General features: G+C 42.9%; 1 protein-coding gene across 27 annotated transcripts in view; it reads right to left on the bottom strand.

Annotated features, from left to right (window-relative positions):
- Positions 1-16,543, bottom strand: part of DOCK9 (dedicator of cytokinesis 9) — a 262,250-nt gene that overhangs the window by 62,123 nt on the left and 183,584 nt on the right. For all 27 annotated transcript variants that reach the window (XM_036301868.1, XM_036301874.1, XM_036301880.1 and 24 more), the window contains exons 22-32: positions 16,227-16,313; positions 15,749-15,838; positions 14,341-14,456; positions 14,028-14,097; positions 13,042-13,167; positions 12,398-12,469; positions 5,436-5,582; positions 5,131-5,214; positions 4,388-4,499; positions 732-910; positions 409-522 (exon numbers count right to left, since the gene is read on the bottom strand). In XM_036301868.1, coding sequence (XP_036157761.1) covers positions 409-522; positions 732-910; positions 4,388-4,499; positions 5,131-5,214; positions 5,436-5,582; positions 12,398-12,469; positions 13,042-13,167; positions 14,028-14,097; positions 14,341-14,456; positions 15,749-15,838; positions 16,227-16,313 — 1,197 coding nt within the window. The remainder of the gene's footprint in view (positions 1-408; positions 523-731; positions 911-4,387; positions 4,500-5,130; positions 5,215-5,435; positions 5,583-12,397; positions 12,470-13,041; positions 13,168-14,027; positions 14,098-14,340; positions 14,457-15,748; positions 15,839-16,226; positions 16,314-16,543) is intronic.

Below are 16,543 nucleotides of genomic sequence, written 5' to 3'. Positions count from 1 at the left end.
TGTGATCTTATGTGGAAATGTAATTAAGATTTAAGGCGAGACGAGGTCCCTAAATACAATCCATCACTGGTGTCCTTATAAGAAAAGGAGAGGACACCAGGCACCAGAGACACAGACACACCAAGGAGGAGGCCACGCAAAGATGGATTAAGGCCAGAATGATGCGGCCACAAGCCAAAGGCCATGGGATTTCAGGAACCACCAGACGCTAGGAGAGAGGCAGGGCTCAGACTCTCCACCCGGGGCCTCCAGAGGAACCCGCCCTGCTGACACCGTGATTTTGGACGTATGGCCTCCTGACTGTGAGAGTAAATTTCTGTTGCTTTGGGCCACCCAGTCTGTGGCACTTTGTCAGGGCAGCCATAGGAAACAGGCGCGGGCTGCGCATATGTGAATATGCTCACGTACACTGCCGGGGTTCACGGGGAAGGGCGACACCTCTCTCACGTTGATCCGCTGGACATTTTCAATCAGCAGACCAAACAGAGGCAGGTAGAGCGTGGCTATCCGTGCTTGATGGCTCTGAAACAAAGACACGCAGCACATGTTTACCCCAAGGTCTGAGCCGGCACTAGCCGCTTTCCTGAAAAGACCACCATGAGATTTTACTGCACAAACAGGGAAAAGTCTTAATGCTGTTGCACTAATTTTATAGTTGGTTACTTTCCTTGTAGTACTTAAAATAAAGGACATTTATCAATTCATGTTTTCTTTCATTGGCGACCCCTCACCCTGGAAGCGTATCTGTCATCAAACGAATGCTTTATCAGCAGGTTCTTGAGCACGCTGATGGCGATCAGCCGGACCTCCCGGAACTCCTGGAGGGCGGTCCCCACCTCCCTCAGTAACAGGCCCACCAAGAAGTGGTTTCTGCAGAACTCATCGGTTAAAGAGTAGTCGAGCTGGAGATCTGAAATGAGGACAGAAATTGCTTTCGTTAGCAAGAATGTGCCGCTCTTTGAATAAAATAAAAACCAAACCCCACCCTCTACATTCAGCCCACTCTGGGTGTGGCTTCCAATGGGAAAAGCTTGATTATCTAAAATACTGCTCTACTTCCTAACACCCAGGGCTCTTATATGAAAACAAAATTTAAATACAGATAATTGCACTGAATTTTTATTTTCAAGCATATTACACCTATATAATTCAGTAAGTGAATAGTTTTAGTGCCAATTTTTATAATATAGAACAACATATATTATGTTACAGATGTAATATTGTTATTGACATGAAGTTAAAAAAGTTATCGTGCTAATGACAGTCTTATAAAAGAGTGGTCTACGGATAACAAATATGTAATTAAAGAAAGAATAAATACACATGGTTTATTTAAATGTTCTTTACTAAATGAGTTCATTTACCCATTTCCTAGTCATTAATGCCTATATATGCCCATTAAAATCCAATGTGTTTAAAATGAACAAGTTAGAATATAACCTATTTATTTTGCTATCACTAAATGAAGAACTTATTTAATGCAGGATTTTAAAAATATACTCTTAATACTTCTGCACCTTTAAAGGTGAATAAACTAAAACAAAAGGGACAAAACACCAACCCAGACTCATAAATCATCAGCAGGCTAAATGACAACACTAAAAGCTCGTCTGGAAAAGAGATAGAAGCAAATGTGAAATCTCCTCAGACAGGGCAAATAAAAGCAGCCAAGCATCACTCAGAAGCTGAAACACACCTTTTCAGTAAGCTGCAGTAGGATTTTAATTCTCATCCTTAATCTATTATTAGAGGAAAATCTATTGACCCCTCCTTTGACTTTAGTTTCATATGAGCTACTCCTAAACCTATCCAAAATACTAACCCAAGTCCTATGAAGCCCTTTAGCAGATGCAAGAGAAAGATTATTTGTCTTTTCAGAATAATCATGTCCACTCTTTACATTAAGCCCCATATATCCAAATGACAGTTTACAGCTTAAATTCACAAAACCCCTTAGAAGAAACCTATGGGTTAACTGTGTGTGTGTGTGTGTGTGTGTGTGTGTGTGTGTGTGTGTGTGTGTGTCAGTGAAAAGGGAGAGAGAAAAAAACACTCATTCCTGTCAATGCAAGGTAAACTATCTATAGGTGACCCACCCCTATCTGCCTGGGCAGTTGCTCTTGTCACCAAATACCCAGCACTCCGCTGTGAGTTTGTGCCAATCTGCTGGGCACCTGAAGGGTTTCCACTTTGCTCAGTTCTGCAGGATAAGCAATTGGACCTGCTGGGCCAGAGCGGAAGGCAGGCATCAGCACACGGTCCCCGCCCAACCATTGGGTCTGAAGAGCTGCCCTTACAGGGGAAAGGAAAAGACAGTCACGGTCCCCAAGTCCGGGGGGGGGGGGGGGCTGGCAACAGACTGTGAGGTGAGGGAGGGTGTGATGAGGCTTTAAGTGCAGGATGGAGAACAGTCAATTCCAGTTGGGTGCTGGGAGAGGGTGAGGAGGGGACCTGGCAGGCACCATGAAGGAGGTGCTGAGTGACTGGCTGGGGAGGCCGATGAGGACTCCCCCAGGGAGGTGGCTATTTGAGGTGCAGGGGGAGTTGGGGGTAGGCGTGTCACGGTTGAGGAGCTGGGAGTAGCAAGTGTGTCTGAAATATGGGACCAGTGGGAGGCGAGACCAGACAGCTGGCAGGGTGGGATCAAGGGATGCTGAGTAACCGGCTGCTACCTCAGCCCAGAATGTTTTCCCCGGTGTATGCACAGCCCCCTCACTTTCCTCAGATTCCATTTCCTGGTCACCCTGTCTCAAATGTCACCCCGTTTCACACCCTTTTCTTGCTTTGTTTTTCTCTCTTAGCAATTATCACTCTCTAACATTTTATATATAAATCTCCCTTAGGTAAAACAGCCGGGGATTATCATCCTTGTATGCATGAAAAAGGGGTTCTGGGGAAACCTCACAGGGTGATCTGATCACAAATTCCCAGGTCATGGTGGGTAGTGATGCCCAGGCCTATCACTAGTTTAGTAAAAGGTTTATCTTTGTCTTAAGCAAGACCTATTGTTTTTGCGCATTTAGATTACATTCCTTCAAAATAAGAGTAACTACCCTCAAAAAGAGCACATATTCTTGTTAACTATCCTATAATATCCCCACCTTGCTTTCTCCTACCTTCATGGAATCTTCCTTAGGTTCCCTTCTTAATAATTCAAAATGCATAAAGGAAGCTGCTGACTGCCATTCCAAGAAGTGTTTGAGGTCTTGCTTCCTGGCAATTGTCATCAGTTTTGCTCAAATAAAATCTTACAAAAATTCTTCACAGGTCCAGACATTTGTACATGGACACTTGTCCACAACTGTATCCTGAGGCTAAACATAGTTGGTGCTGGATAAATATTTGGAGAACCCCTGAATGGCCAACTCTAGGGCCACAATCCCTCTTCTCATTCCTTCAAAATCAGTCTGAGTCTGTTTGGGGGGAAGGTATTTATGTCTCTGAATGAATGCCTTTGTGTATTTCTCTCTGAATTTCAGAGTCAGTTGATTTAGGTGTTATTAATAGTTTGATGGCATCCTTCCACTTTCTTCTTTCCTTTAGTGTAAATAATCCTGAACAAATACAGGCACCAAACCTAGTAAAGATCACCCGACAGACCTGGCAGGCTTCATTGATTTATTCAGTGAAGATAAAGAAATCAATGTGAGCTGAACTGAAAGAGGACACAGGACAATGAGTACAGACCCAACATGCAAACGTAAAAGCATGTGGAAAGCCATGTGGCTTGTGACTTCGGCGACTGCCACCACTATGGGCAAGGTCTGTGAAAATGGTGGAATAATACACTTTTGGAGTGAGCAGGCTCTTTGTTTTATCCAGGAGCAAAAAGCAAGATGCCTCCCTGGGATGTTACAGCAATGTCTTAGCAACAGTGAGAAGACATTCACTGGTTTATCATGAGTTAAGAACTGACAGAAGTATATGAGAAATGCCTGGATGAACTGCATGTGCAAGCATTTCAGCAATCACTTGCATTCTTTATCTATTAAAGGAGGAAAATGCAAGACAGCAAGCGTCACACCCCACACCTACCTACAGGAGTGTCATTTGACTCCACAGCTGGTGAAAGAAAAGCTAATTCATGAGAAAAAAGGAAAAGTGAAACCAATAAAAATAAACTACAGTAAGTAAAATGGATTTCTAGTGTTTAAGCAAAGGAATGTTTCAATGAAAAAGAGTTACACTAACATGATATAGTCTGGTAAGTTTGCGGAAAAGTAAGTTCCCATAGAATATTTTATCAATATTTTAAAATGGAAATTTTACTAGAAAATTTTTTTAAAAAAATTCGAATGTCATGTTGGATTCAGTTCTCTCAGCGTATTAAAAATAAATGACTCTAATAGTGAAAAAGCTAAGTAAATAAATATAAAGGTAAGATTACCTTGGTATCTTTGAATTCTGCCTTTTCCAAAGGGCATTGGTAAATTCAATGGGATATAGTGTTCATGATTGCACACCACACGGAGAAATTCAAACTTGTATTCAAAGAGGGTCTGCAGGGGAAAAATATGTTAGTCCTAAGTTAAATACCTCACTGGATACTTTATCCAGCATCCTAAAAAGCCTGTAAGAAATAACAGACCCAGTCTTTAGCTTCTTGACCTTCTTGGAACAGCAAGCTCTGTGCTATTTTAGATTTCAGAATGACTGCAGGGATTTGTTTGAAAATTGAGAACACATTTCATTAAATGATGTTCTCCACTGACTTTTAGGGCATTTATGGCTTATGCTCCTCCTACTTCAATAAAGGATTTCAGGCAGCTTACAGTTATAGACACAGACTGAATACAATCAAAAAGTTGAGTGAGAGAAAAGGCCTCGGTCACTTCTATTACCTTGCTAAATAAACTGTGACTCCCAACACGCATACTTTCAGTTTTGCAGTGAAGTCATTTCACGTGTTTATGAGAAAATCAAATAGATATGTTTATTTCACATTTGGAGTTCCTGTGTCCCTAACATCTCACACATTAATGCAAACGAGTGCTATTTAGTATCTTCAAGAGGGGAGTGAGTCATGCCTCTGGGACTGAAAGAAAATTCTGATGTGAACCAAGAGAAACAGGTGAGTTTCTGGAAGTGAGTCAGCGAGCAAAAAAGAACAGGGTGGAGCACACACACTACCTTCGGGTCTCCGGGAGCAAAGCAGCTGGTGTAGTTGTTGATCTGCTTGAAGACGAAGCCCCGGTCCATGAAGGTGAAACATCTCTGTGGACGAAACAACCCATAACGTCAAGCATCTAGGCCCAAACATTTTGGAAAGTTGGGTTCTAATCTGTCTTTACTGTTAATAAGTCTGTCCTTCAGCATACAAACATGCCACTGATGCTCACTGAGCAACTAACTGTGAACTACTACAATACTAGTGACTCCTCTAGAAAGGACATTTCAGTCACTTAGCAGACGCCCTCTCGCCTGGCGCTCCCCACCTTGATGAAGACAGCAAGGCTATGATTCGCATTCTTAGATGCCTCTGGGTTATCTCGAAATTTCTGAGTGATGTGTGGCATCAGCATATTCACAACTGTTTCCACTGCATGATGATAGGACGCAGGAAATCTCTGGTTTCGTAATACCTGGAAAGAATTTAGAGCGAACGTTTATTAGTTTTTAAGTTGCAACCCTTTGGGGGAAATCTCTCATCTGTGAGTCCATTTAAATAACCCAGCATTCTAATCTTATTTATCTGAAATTAGATAAGTTATTCTTTCTTCTCTCAAGGCACTGTACAAGTATTCTAATCCTCCAAAGAAGTTCTGTGGATTAGACCTGAGGTTTCAGACTTGGGCGAGATAAAGGCCTGCCTGGAGATGTTGACAGAAATGTGGAGATGTGCCTGCAGTCAGACACTGATGAGGAGCTGCGCTTTTACCCAGTACTTCTGGTGATCCTAGCCTGAACCTCTCAGGGAGCCCCTCAGAAAACACCGCACGCATTAGGTTTAAGCTTCAAGTATTCAAGCTGCCAAGACCAGTTGAAACTGCTTAGAAGCAGTCCTCTTCGAATTAATTTTAAATTCTAATTTTTCCCTACCGGGAATGCTTACCTAAGAAATCACACTCAGACCATTCAACAATTAGCTACCACTTGCTGTAGATCTTTGACATGTCAGGAACTGCACTAGACATTTTTATGTACTTTTCATTGAATTATTATAAGATCCCTTATGAGTTTAAACCTCATTTCACAGGGGGTCATGTTAAGCAAATGTGTCCTCAGCCACACAACTATCACCCAACAAAGATTCAAATCCAGGTCGACCATAAGGAAACAGTCAGGTATTGCATGCTGAAAAGTCGCTGTATTAGTCAATACTGTCCTAACTAAAAGTGGGACAACCTGATATTGTATGCCGCCTGGTGTGGTGCAGTAGTGCACGAAGCATCCTTGGCAAAAAGCAAATCAATCCTGCATGGGGCTGAGCCTCTAGATATCACTACAAGTTCACAGGAAAGAGGGGATACAGAACCATGTCACAGAAAACTGTGACATTACCATCAGCCAAATCTAGAGTGTGGGAAACTCTGATAAACTTTGTGGAACAGAACCCCTATAACTAGCTTGGACTTTCATGTGGAAGAAATAAACTTTTTTCTTAGGTTACTGTTATTTTAGATCTCTGTCACGTGGCTGAACCCTCGGCCCTGAAGCTTAAGATATCCCAAGCATAACTCATCATGTCCTGTCTTTCCTGGTAAACCATGTCCTAATTATCTCTCAAAAGCTCCATTCTTCTATGCTCTCAAACGTAATATCTAAGTGTCCCCCACCCCCCAAAAAAACCCTGACTTTACTATGTTCTGTTTAAATCAGGCTGTGTAAGGTTTAATTTACATATACTAAAATTCACCGTTTTAAGGTATACAGTTTGCTAAGTCTTGACCAGTGTATACAGTTGTGTAACTATCACCACAACCATTTCTTTCACCATAAAAGTTCCCTCGGGTCCCTCTGAATCCCTTCCCTCCACCTCAGCCCCTGGAGACCACTGCCCTCTGTTCTATCCCTGTAGTTTTTCTTTTCCTAGAATGTCATAAAATGGGCTCATTCACACTGCGTGAAGTCTGCATGATCATCACAGTGACTTCCTGCACTTAACATAATGCCCTTGAGATCCATCCATGTTGTTGCAAGAATTAGTAGTTTGTTCTTTCTTATTACTAGGTAGTATTCCATTGTATGGAGTTACCACTATTTGTTTATCCATTCACCAGTTAATGGACATTTGGTTGTTTCCAGTTTTTGGCTATTATGAGTAAAGTTGCTATGAACATTTACATGCAGGTCTCTCTGAGAATATGTTTTTTAAATTTTATTTATTTTTAGAGAGAGAAGGAGGAAGAGAAACATCAGTTTGTTATTTAATATATTTATAAATTCATTGGTTGATTCTTGTGTGTGCCCTGACCAGAGATTGAACCTGCAACCTTGGTCTATGGCAGTGATGGCGAACCTATGACACGCGTGTCAGAGGTGACACGCGAACTCATTTTTTTGGTTGATTTTTCTTTGTTAAATGGCATTTAAATATATAAAATAAATATCAAAAATAGAAGTGTTTGTTTTACTATGGTTGCAAATATCAAAAAATTTCTATATGTGACACGGCACCAGAGTTAAGTTAGGGTTTTTCAAAATGCTGACATGCCGAGCTCAAAAGGTTCGCCATCACTGGCCTGTGGGGACAATGCTCTAATCAACTGAGCTACCCAGCCAGAGCCTCTGTGAATGTTTTTATTTCTTTTCACTAAATACGTATAAGTAGAATTGCTGTATCAAATAATTAGTTGATTTAATATTCTCTCTTATGTATTTATAATGCTTTCCATCCTTATCCTCAATCCCACCTCATTCCCTCCAATGCTGGATCTTCGTCAGCATCACCCTAAAATGTCATTTCATATTATTGCAGTTAGAGAGCTAACATGACAGGTATGTTCATCTGCTCCATAGGCTAAACTCCAGGGGGACGATGCACTCATTGATATAAAAGTTTCCAAGCCTCTCTGCTGACATTTATACGCTCTTCCGTCTTGTCATTTCTGCTCAAGAACCTACCTACCTCTCTATGGGCTTTACCGAATCATCGGCTGCCTGGCCTCAAAGCCCCTCAGAACCTCACTGTTGTTTCTGGGTGGATCTTGTTTTTCACCCTTTCCCTCTACCCTCAGCCTGAGCTCCGCCACAGAGGCCTTTCCTGGGCATGAGCTCTTCCCTGTGCCCCTGCTCGTGCTCTTCTCGCTAACGCTGGCCTTTCTAGGCCCAGGGAAGGCTCCCTCTCTGTCTCCACACTCATCTCCTGTCATTCTGGAGCTCACACATACACCTTCCTGCACTCTCCTCCGACTGTTCCAAGCTGAATGTCTTCATCAGCTTCCAGGCTGAGGATGTGTCCCCTACTCCGCGTGCATGTCTGCTCAATGCTCTCCACAGAGCAAACAACTGTTCAAAGCATTTATTCATGGATGAAAGCACGGATATAAACATCCTGCCATCGCCTGGGTACAGGGTTAACAAATATGGTTTAGGGGAAGTCCGAACAGTCCATTTAGAACATGAACCATACCCTCCTCCTTCCACTTTTCAAATGAAAGCTCTTGCCTTGCTCAATTAAGCCTGAAAATGGTTGAAGGTTAAATAAGTAACATTTAACGGCATATAGTCATCCTATCCTATGCCAGGTTTTCCAAGTACACCTGTGGAATGCCAGCAATTTGCTGGATTCGATGTGGGAGGAAAGGAAATGCAAAATGAGTCTGCTGAAATTATAGCTGCTAAATATAAATGATAGAAAAAAAAAAACCTACCTAAAATATGTTGCCCATTGAGGCACAGTGGGGTTGGGGGTTTCAAACTTAGTAGGTCTCAGACGTCTATTCAAAAGCCACTTATTAAAATTCCAAGCGCATGCCACCTACGAAATACTCGAGTCTAGCAAAGAAATTGCTTACTTTAGATGCTTGTTCAAAGACAGGCTGTGATCCACAGCCTTCCTCGGCAAATGTAACAAAGAGTAGTTGATTGGCTGGGGGTGGGAGGGTGGGCACATGTGGCCACCTCCATCTTCAGAAAGACTGTGGCATCAGAAGCAGGCAGAGCAGCGTGCAAACTTCTCCCTCCACATAAATGTGCACAACCCCAATGACACAGGGAGTGTGCACTGAAGGCCTCGGCTAACATACGCCCTGTCCCCAGGGGCCGATTAATGCCAGGTACTTTCAACACCAAAAGCATGATCTGGCTCTGACACGGATCATGGCCCAGGCGTGTGCCTGGTCATGACATTTGAAGAAAAACTTGCCAATGAGGAAGGAAATCAGCTTAGAGTTATAAATATATTGGATGATATTAATAATCTTCAGTCAAAAATAGAAAAACTCTGAGGGGATTTGATCATGATTTTGGAAATCATCAGTGGTACAGGAATGGCAGTCATGAACTTGTTCCTCAAATTCAGAACACTGGGACCAGGGACTCGGATAAACAATTCTTAAGATGTAAGTATAAGACAAACATAAAAATAACTAATCCAAACACATAAAACTCATTAATCCTAAAATATAAGGCAACTGAATGAAGGCTTCAAAAAATGAGAGAAAAGCCAGCACCGGTTTGGCTCAGTGGATAGAGCGTCGGACTGCGGACTGAAGGGTCCCGGGTTCAATTCTGGTCAAGGGCATGTACTTTGGTTGCGGGCACATCCCCAGTGGGGGGTGTGCAGGAGGCAGCTGATCGATGTTTCTCTCTCATTGATGTTTCTAACTCTCTATTCCTCTCCCTTCCTCTCTGTAAAAAATCAATAAAATATATTTTTTAAAAAATGAGAGAAAAGTTTCTAGATTAACAGAGAAGGTCAGAGGAGAGCCTTCCAGAATGAAAATGTTCAGCTCTCCCAGGTGGTAAGCAGGCATTTGGGACTCTTTTTATAGTAAATTATGTTATAGTTAAGTTTTCTCCTTTAGGATGCTAGTGTTTATTTTTTAAGCTGGATAACAATTTTAAAATAAGCTACTTCCAAAACTCTCTGAATATTGTTTTAGGACCAAGACGCAATTAACTTCTGGAAAAGCGTGTGCCTGGTGACCTTTGAGTGGTTTGTTCCACAGAGTTCCAAAAACAAACGATGTCCCAGGGGCCCTGGAGAACTAGGTTATGAGGCGGGACATGGCGGAGCATCTGGGAAAGACTGATTCTGACTCCAGCGTAAGTCAGCTCTTGGCTCTGCTCAGCTGGGTAGCCCTGGGCAGGCTACTTCATGGGTCTGTACTTCATCTCACCCGCTGTGACATAAGGGAGAAGCTGGACCAGAAGGGAGCTCTCAGGTCTCTACCATCCCTAAAGGTCCATGGTTTAATTTGGCCTCTGGAGTAAAGAGCACATACAATTGAGTTTCTTTATTAACCTATCACAGGTCTCAGAAAGAGATCATGGACACTTGATTTTAAATATACTTCTGTGAGTGTTTTCAAACTGTTCATTACCTCCCTGACCATCGCTGCCATGGTCTAGTTGTACACTTTCCCACCTAAATTCGTGAGGGCACAAACCACACTACATCTAACTTCGTAACCCTTGAGTCTGCATATAATAAAGGGCTCAAAATATAACAAATCAGTTATATTTTTAAACATAAGCAAGTCATCAATCTTTCTGAAGTGATTATATTGATTTAGAGCAAAAAATAATAAAATATCAAGTGGGACCTTGTTATGGACTGAACTGTGTTCCCTGAAAACTCCTATGTTCATGTCCTGCACCTCAGAATACGAGGGAATTTGGAGACAGAGTCTTGAAAGAGGTAATTAAGTTAAAGCAAGGTCATTCAGTGGCCTTGCTCTAACAGAGCTGGTGTCCTTATAAGAAAGGAGCAGATTAGAACACAGAAGGATAGTATAAAGACGCAGGAAGCCATCCACAAGCCAAGAAGAGAGGACTCAGAAGAAACCAAACCTACAGACATCTTGATCTCGAACTTTCAGCCTCCAGAATTGTGAGAAAATAAATTTCTATCGTTTAAGCTGCCCAGGCTGTGGTAGTTACAATGGCAGCCCGAGCAAACTAAAATAGGCTTAAAGCCCATCCTGCATATGACAACATTTTTATTTATTTTTTTAAATTTATTTAACGACAACATTTTTAAGAGAAAGGTAATATATCCAAATAACCTGCCCACGTGTGTGTGCGTGCACATGGGTGTATGCATGCGTATATAAGCACGTATACTAGCAGCACACTGCCAAGTAGACAGTCTGCTGGAGTTTTTCCTTGGAAGGCTGTCCTGGCATGATTCGGATGGTGCGTTACTCGGTGGAAGGCAGGGCCCACCTCCATCTGGCATCTCCCTGTGTGCTAAAGCTGGATTTAAAAGGAAACCATCTGGTCAGGCACCCGCGCTGGCACTACTAGAGGAAACTACAGCTTTAGGGTCTGAACCACCAACCTTCTGCCTGACAAAACCCACCAGCCTTTCCCAAGGCTTCCTCCTGGAGTCCAGATGGCCCAGATCCTGACCCTCCCTGCCTGGGACTCCGCCCTCCTCCCCATATTCATTTAGAGAGACTTCCTGGCACCACAATGGCTGCTCCCTGCATAAGCACCTTGGGCTCTCACCCAGACCTCTCCAGCTCCCACTTCTGCGACGATGTGGCAAGAACTCACAGTCACAGCAGCAACTGCAAGACTGTGCATTTCAGGAGCTCTGCAGCATGCCACCTGTGCTTACTGCCTTAGGACTTTATAAAAATTCATCTGTGCTCACACAGGCAGCAACCAGTCATACCTCGGCAGGCAAAAGTCCAGACGTGAGCCTGGGACAGCACGGAGACCCAGAGAGTCTTACAGGCACACACACAGCACCTCGGAGAGGTAGGCCTGGGGGAGACTATGTTATCTGAGTCCATTCATTGGCTACAGAGGACGTGAAGTAGCATCAGACATGCTTCTAAATCCCTGAGAAATGTCTAGGATGTGCAAGACACTTAAGAAACACCAGGTAAATGTATTTTAAATGAATTCTTAAACTACTATTCCCATTTCAACAAACTGGGAGATTTCTAAGCTAGTCAAAGGAAAGGATTTAAGAACACAGTGCTTGAGGAGAATGGGCCTGAGCCAGAGTGATCTCAAAACCTGGCTCCCTCCATCCACCAGCAGCATGGCCTTGGGCAGGTAACGCAAGCACCCAGGCCTCAGTTTCTGCACCTGTAAAATGGGGGTCAGACTAATACTCCCCTCGCCCACATTAGGATTGTAATAAAGCTAAAAGGCTTTATCACCCGAAAGTAATTAGAGCAGTACTGTAAGCAGCACACAGGAAGCTTAATAAATGTTAGCCACAAACACAATGAAAGATACCTTTCCCTAAGAACCACCACACGATGGAGCGACATACCTTAACCTTGGAGTTCTCTATCAAGTGCTGAGCCATGGATTTTATCAAAACATCGAAGAAAAACCATGAGTACTGAAAGAAAAAGAAGGATTCCAGTAAGCAAAACAACCAGTGGGAAGAGACGTTCATTCTCTTAGGCCAGCAAAGTCACTGACATAAATCAAATGTGACCAAAACACCACGGCTGAACCTCTTGGCAAATTATTACCGGGCCAGAGGTTCTGGCAGGTGTTCTCCTGCTTTCACATGTCTGACAATAAGTGACTCCATCCCGCCAGGGAACAGGGTACATAAGCTCAGCAGCCCACCAAGAGGCACCGCTCGATGACATACGCAACCTTTCCTCTCGCCTGCTGACACTTGCCTGTAAAAGCCCTAACTCACGGTCCTCCAATTATTCAAATATGACTTACTAATACCTAAGAGGCCATGAAGCGTTGAGTATAATAATAATTTGCAGCTTTAATAGGAGCACCGGTACAAGGGGCAATGTAGGTACTGAAGAGCTAACTCTGTCACTGCTTTTTAGGAGGTGATGATCATCTCTAAAAGCACACAAAAAGGGTGAATTGGTCTAGCGGAGGAGTCTGAAGTTTCCTTAATCAGTTTCCATACTGCAGAGTCACACTGGCCTCCCACCGTACCTTAAGTAGTTTGTTGCTGGTGAGAAAATCGGCAGAAGGCTTGAGAATTGCGGTCATGGATTTGGCCAGTTCTTCATGCACTGTCTTATATTCGGCGGCAATATACGGCTCAGCCTTGTACGCGTACTTTGAAGAAAAGGGAAAGATGCTTTAAGGCACTGGTTCTCCAAGCTGAGCTGAAAGCTGAAGAGGCCCCAGAGGAGGAGGATCAGGGACCCAGGTACAATCACATGGGTGGGGGAGGAAGGTGTGGAAATGGAAGGTGGGAAGGGTTGTTGTCATGTGACAGAAAGAGGGAGCTCAGGCTGTCTTCGGGGACCCACCTAAATAAGTGAATCACCTGACTCAAGTCAGTGGTCCTCCAGCCCACAGCTCCACCTCCTAAGGACTTCAGGAAACGTGTCACATGACACTGGGGAACTGATTCCCTGAACAACCCAAACTTCACTTTTTAAATGAACACATAGCTAAAATTCATACTATCAAAGATTAAATGGAACATGTGCAACTGTTTAGAACAATCACAGCCACCATGTTTACTGAATATTGTCCATAAATGAAGACCTTGTTGATATTTATCCCAGCATGTAGATGGAGGCGAGAGCTAACCTTCCTATCTTGGGAGAAGCAGTATTCCTGGGAATTTTAGGCTTGAAAAAGAAAAATGAAGGCAAGAAGCCATGCCAGAGGCCTAGCTAGGAGTGAGTTAATACTCTTCTTTAAACTTCCACATCATGTGCAGCACCCATAAAAGAAGAAATGTAGTTGACAAAATGATACTAAGTAAATAAATGAAAGGCTGCCCTCTTTGGACTTCCCCTCGTCTAGGTGGGAGCACTGGCTATGTGATACAGAAGAGAAAGCAGAGGTATTAAGTTTCATCCCCAAATATACCCCCAAATAACTAGATTTTTTAAAAATAAGTTCTTAGAAGGAAAATTGGAGAGCCACAGATTTAAATGATTGGGACAGTTTATTTTACATACCTTAACATATGACCTCAAGTGGCTCTCCAATTCTTCCTCATGGCACTGGGCAACCACATGAATAATGACCCTACACACCATAGGAATGAATAAAGCAATGAATAGTAATGTGAAAATGGAAACATTTCATTATTATCACAGTAGAACAATGATGATGCTATTGGCACCACAGGAAACAAAGAATTAGATGAAACCTCTACATACGCCTTAAATATAATGTTTAACACACACTAGCATCCGGATATGTATGATTATGCTCCAGATGTGGATAGACCGAAGGGGAAGGAGAGTATCCACCTTACACCTCTCTCACCGTGTCACGTTGACGGCGACTTCCTCATGAGTTGCTCTGGTGAGGACACGGAACAGCTGGTTTAGGATGGTGGGCAAGAAGGCGATCATCACGTGGCCTTCCATTGCATGCAGGCTCTACAGGCATGGAATACCAAAGTCCGAGTTATCCTTTGACATTAAACCAATTTTCACTGAGCAACTTTCACTCAGTTTCAAGTAAGGATGGAAGAAGTGCATCTAAAGCAAAAGGGAGGCAGTAGCAGGCGGGATAAGGGACAAAGAAGTCCATGTCTGTGAACATGTTACATGGCAAGGGGAATTAAGGATGCTAACCAGCTGGCCTTAAGATAGGGGACGCTCCTGGATTTAGTCAGGTGGGCCTGATGTAACCACAGAGGTCCTTAAAAGTGGAAGAGGGAGGCAAAAGAGGAGAGTCGGGGGAGATGTGTCTAAGGAAGAATGGTCAGTGGTGCAACCTGTTGGCTTTGAGATGGACGAAGTGGCCACAAGCCAAGGAATGAAGGCAGCATTTAGGATAAGAACCCAGATTCACCCCTAGTTTCCAGAAAGGAAACTCATGATTAATAACACCTTGGTTTCAGCCCAGTGAGGCTCATACCAGACTTCTGACCTACAGAAGTGTAAGATAATAAATTTGTGCTATTCTAGGCCACTGAGTTTGTGGTAATTTCTTATAGAAACAATAGGAAACCTATACAAAGGTTCTTCTTCAAGTCACATGGCTCTCTCTGAGGCAGCCCAAAGGTGATTGGGCACAGCAGTGATTTCAGGATTACCCAGTCCAATTTCTTTGCTTAATCCAAACAAACTTCTGCAGTCAGAAGTTTGTCACCTTTCTTACATTTTGTCCCCATGCCTAGAATGCCCTTTTAGTTACTTTCCTTTTAAAAATGTTTCTCTAGAATCATGTTCTGGATGTAACTCCCTAGAGAAACCCTGCTTGCTCCCATGTGCAAGGACTCTAGGAGGGTCCCTGGCCCTGCACAAGGCTGGGGTTGCTGGCATGTGTTATCTGTTTTGTTTTGAACCCACCTGCTATGCATTCTCGAAGCTTGTGTTATCTCCTACAATGAACCAGAAGTTCCTTAATGGTAAGACTACAGTCACTGCTTCTACGTGCCTGATTCTGCGCTGTGAGCCCAGTGAGTGCTCAACACAAGCGGCCTCTGTAAGGGAGGGGTTTCCTATGCAGGGAGCAGTGTGTTTCAGGTCTGGCCGGAGAAAAGTATGCGTGGGAGTAGGACGAAGGTAGGAGGAGCGCTATTTCTGAGTGCCCTTCTTAGCACTATCTCAAACCATACAGAAGCTGATGGTGCGAGAGTACCTAGCTAAGAGCACCACCAAACAGAAAATCCAATCAACTCCAAACTCATTAAAAAAGGGTCACTAAGAAAGCTATCTGATACCTTAAGGTACTTCACAAGTTCATTCCCTAGGGCTTGGGCTCCAGATTCAGTTTTCTGACAGTACTGGAAAAAATTATGCAAATGCTGATCCTGGGAAGGAGAAAAAAAAAATTTATTAGCATATCTGCTATAGAAATAGAAGTATTTGCTTCTTACAGCATGCATGTTTCATTTAGACTATGAAAACTGATCATATAAAAATGCAAATATCAAAGAGATAAAAATGAAAACAAATTTTAAAGAACGTTTCCAAAGATCCTCCAACAAAAGAGGAAAACTGTTAAAAAATGTTACTTGTGTTCTTCATTTATTTCAGTACCAATGAGCACCTTATCTGTACTTCCTTTCTTCAAAAGAGGACTTACAGAGTAAAAATATATCCATAGAACATGTCAATTAGACTTTTGTTTTGAAAAAAAAAATTATACCAACTCATTCAGAGAGCAATCACTGCTAATTTTAATGGACTAGCGCATACCTGAGTATACACCGTAGAAACCAGATGAGTTGAAACTTTCAGCAGTGGCTTGCTTCCATCGACCCATTTAATTTCTGGACCACAATGCTGAAAAATATGCGGGGGGGGGGATATCCCAACAGATGAGTGATCTTGGCTTCAATCACCATCCTGAATAAGGGCCCTGATGAGGTGCGGAAGCCCCAACAGCTCTGGTGACTTGAGAGTCATGCCTATGCCTGGCTAACAACAGGATGAAACCAACACTAATTCCTGCCCGCTTTCTTTCCCCAAGTACAATGTTCTTCTTCCTGGATTTTATAAGTTATCTTTCCTCT

This window comes from Myotis myotis, unplaced genomic scaffold (genome assembly GCF_014108235.1).
Source record: "Myotis myotis isolate mMyoMyo1 unplaced genomic scaffold, mMyoMyo1.p scaffold_m19_p_3, whole genome shotgun sequence".
Lineage (NCBI taxonomy): Eukaryota > Metazoa > Chordata > Mammalia > Chiroptera > Vespertilionidae > Myotis > Myotis myotis.
The sequence above is the reverse complement of the archived record's forward strand: the minus strand, read 5'-3'. Positions and strand labels throughout refer to the sequence as shown.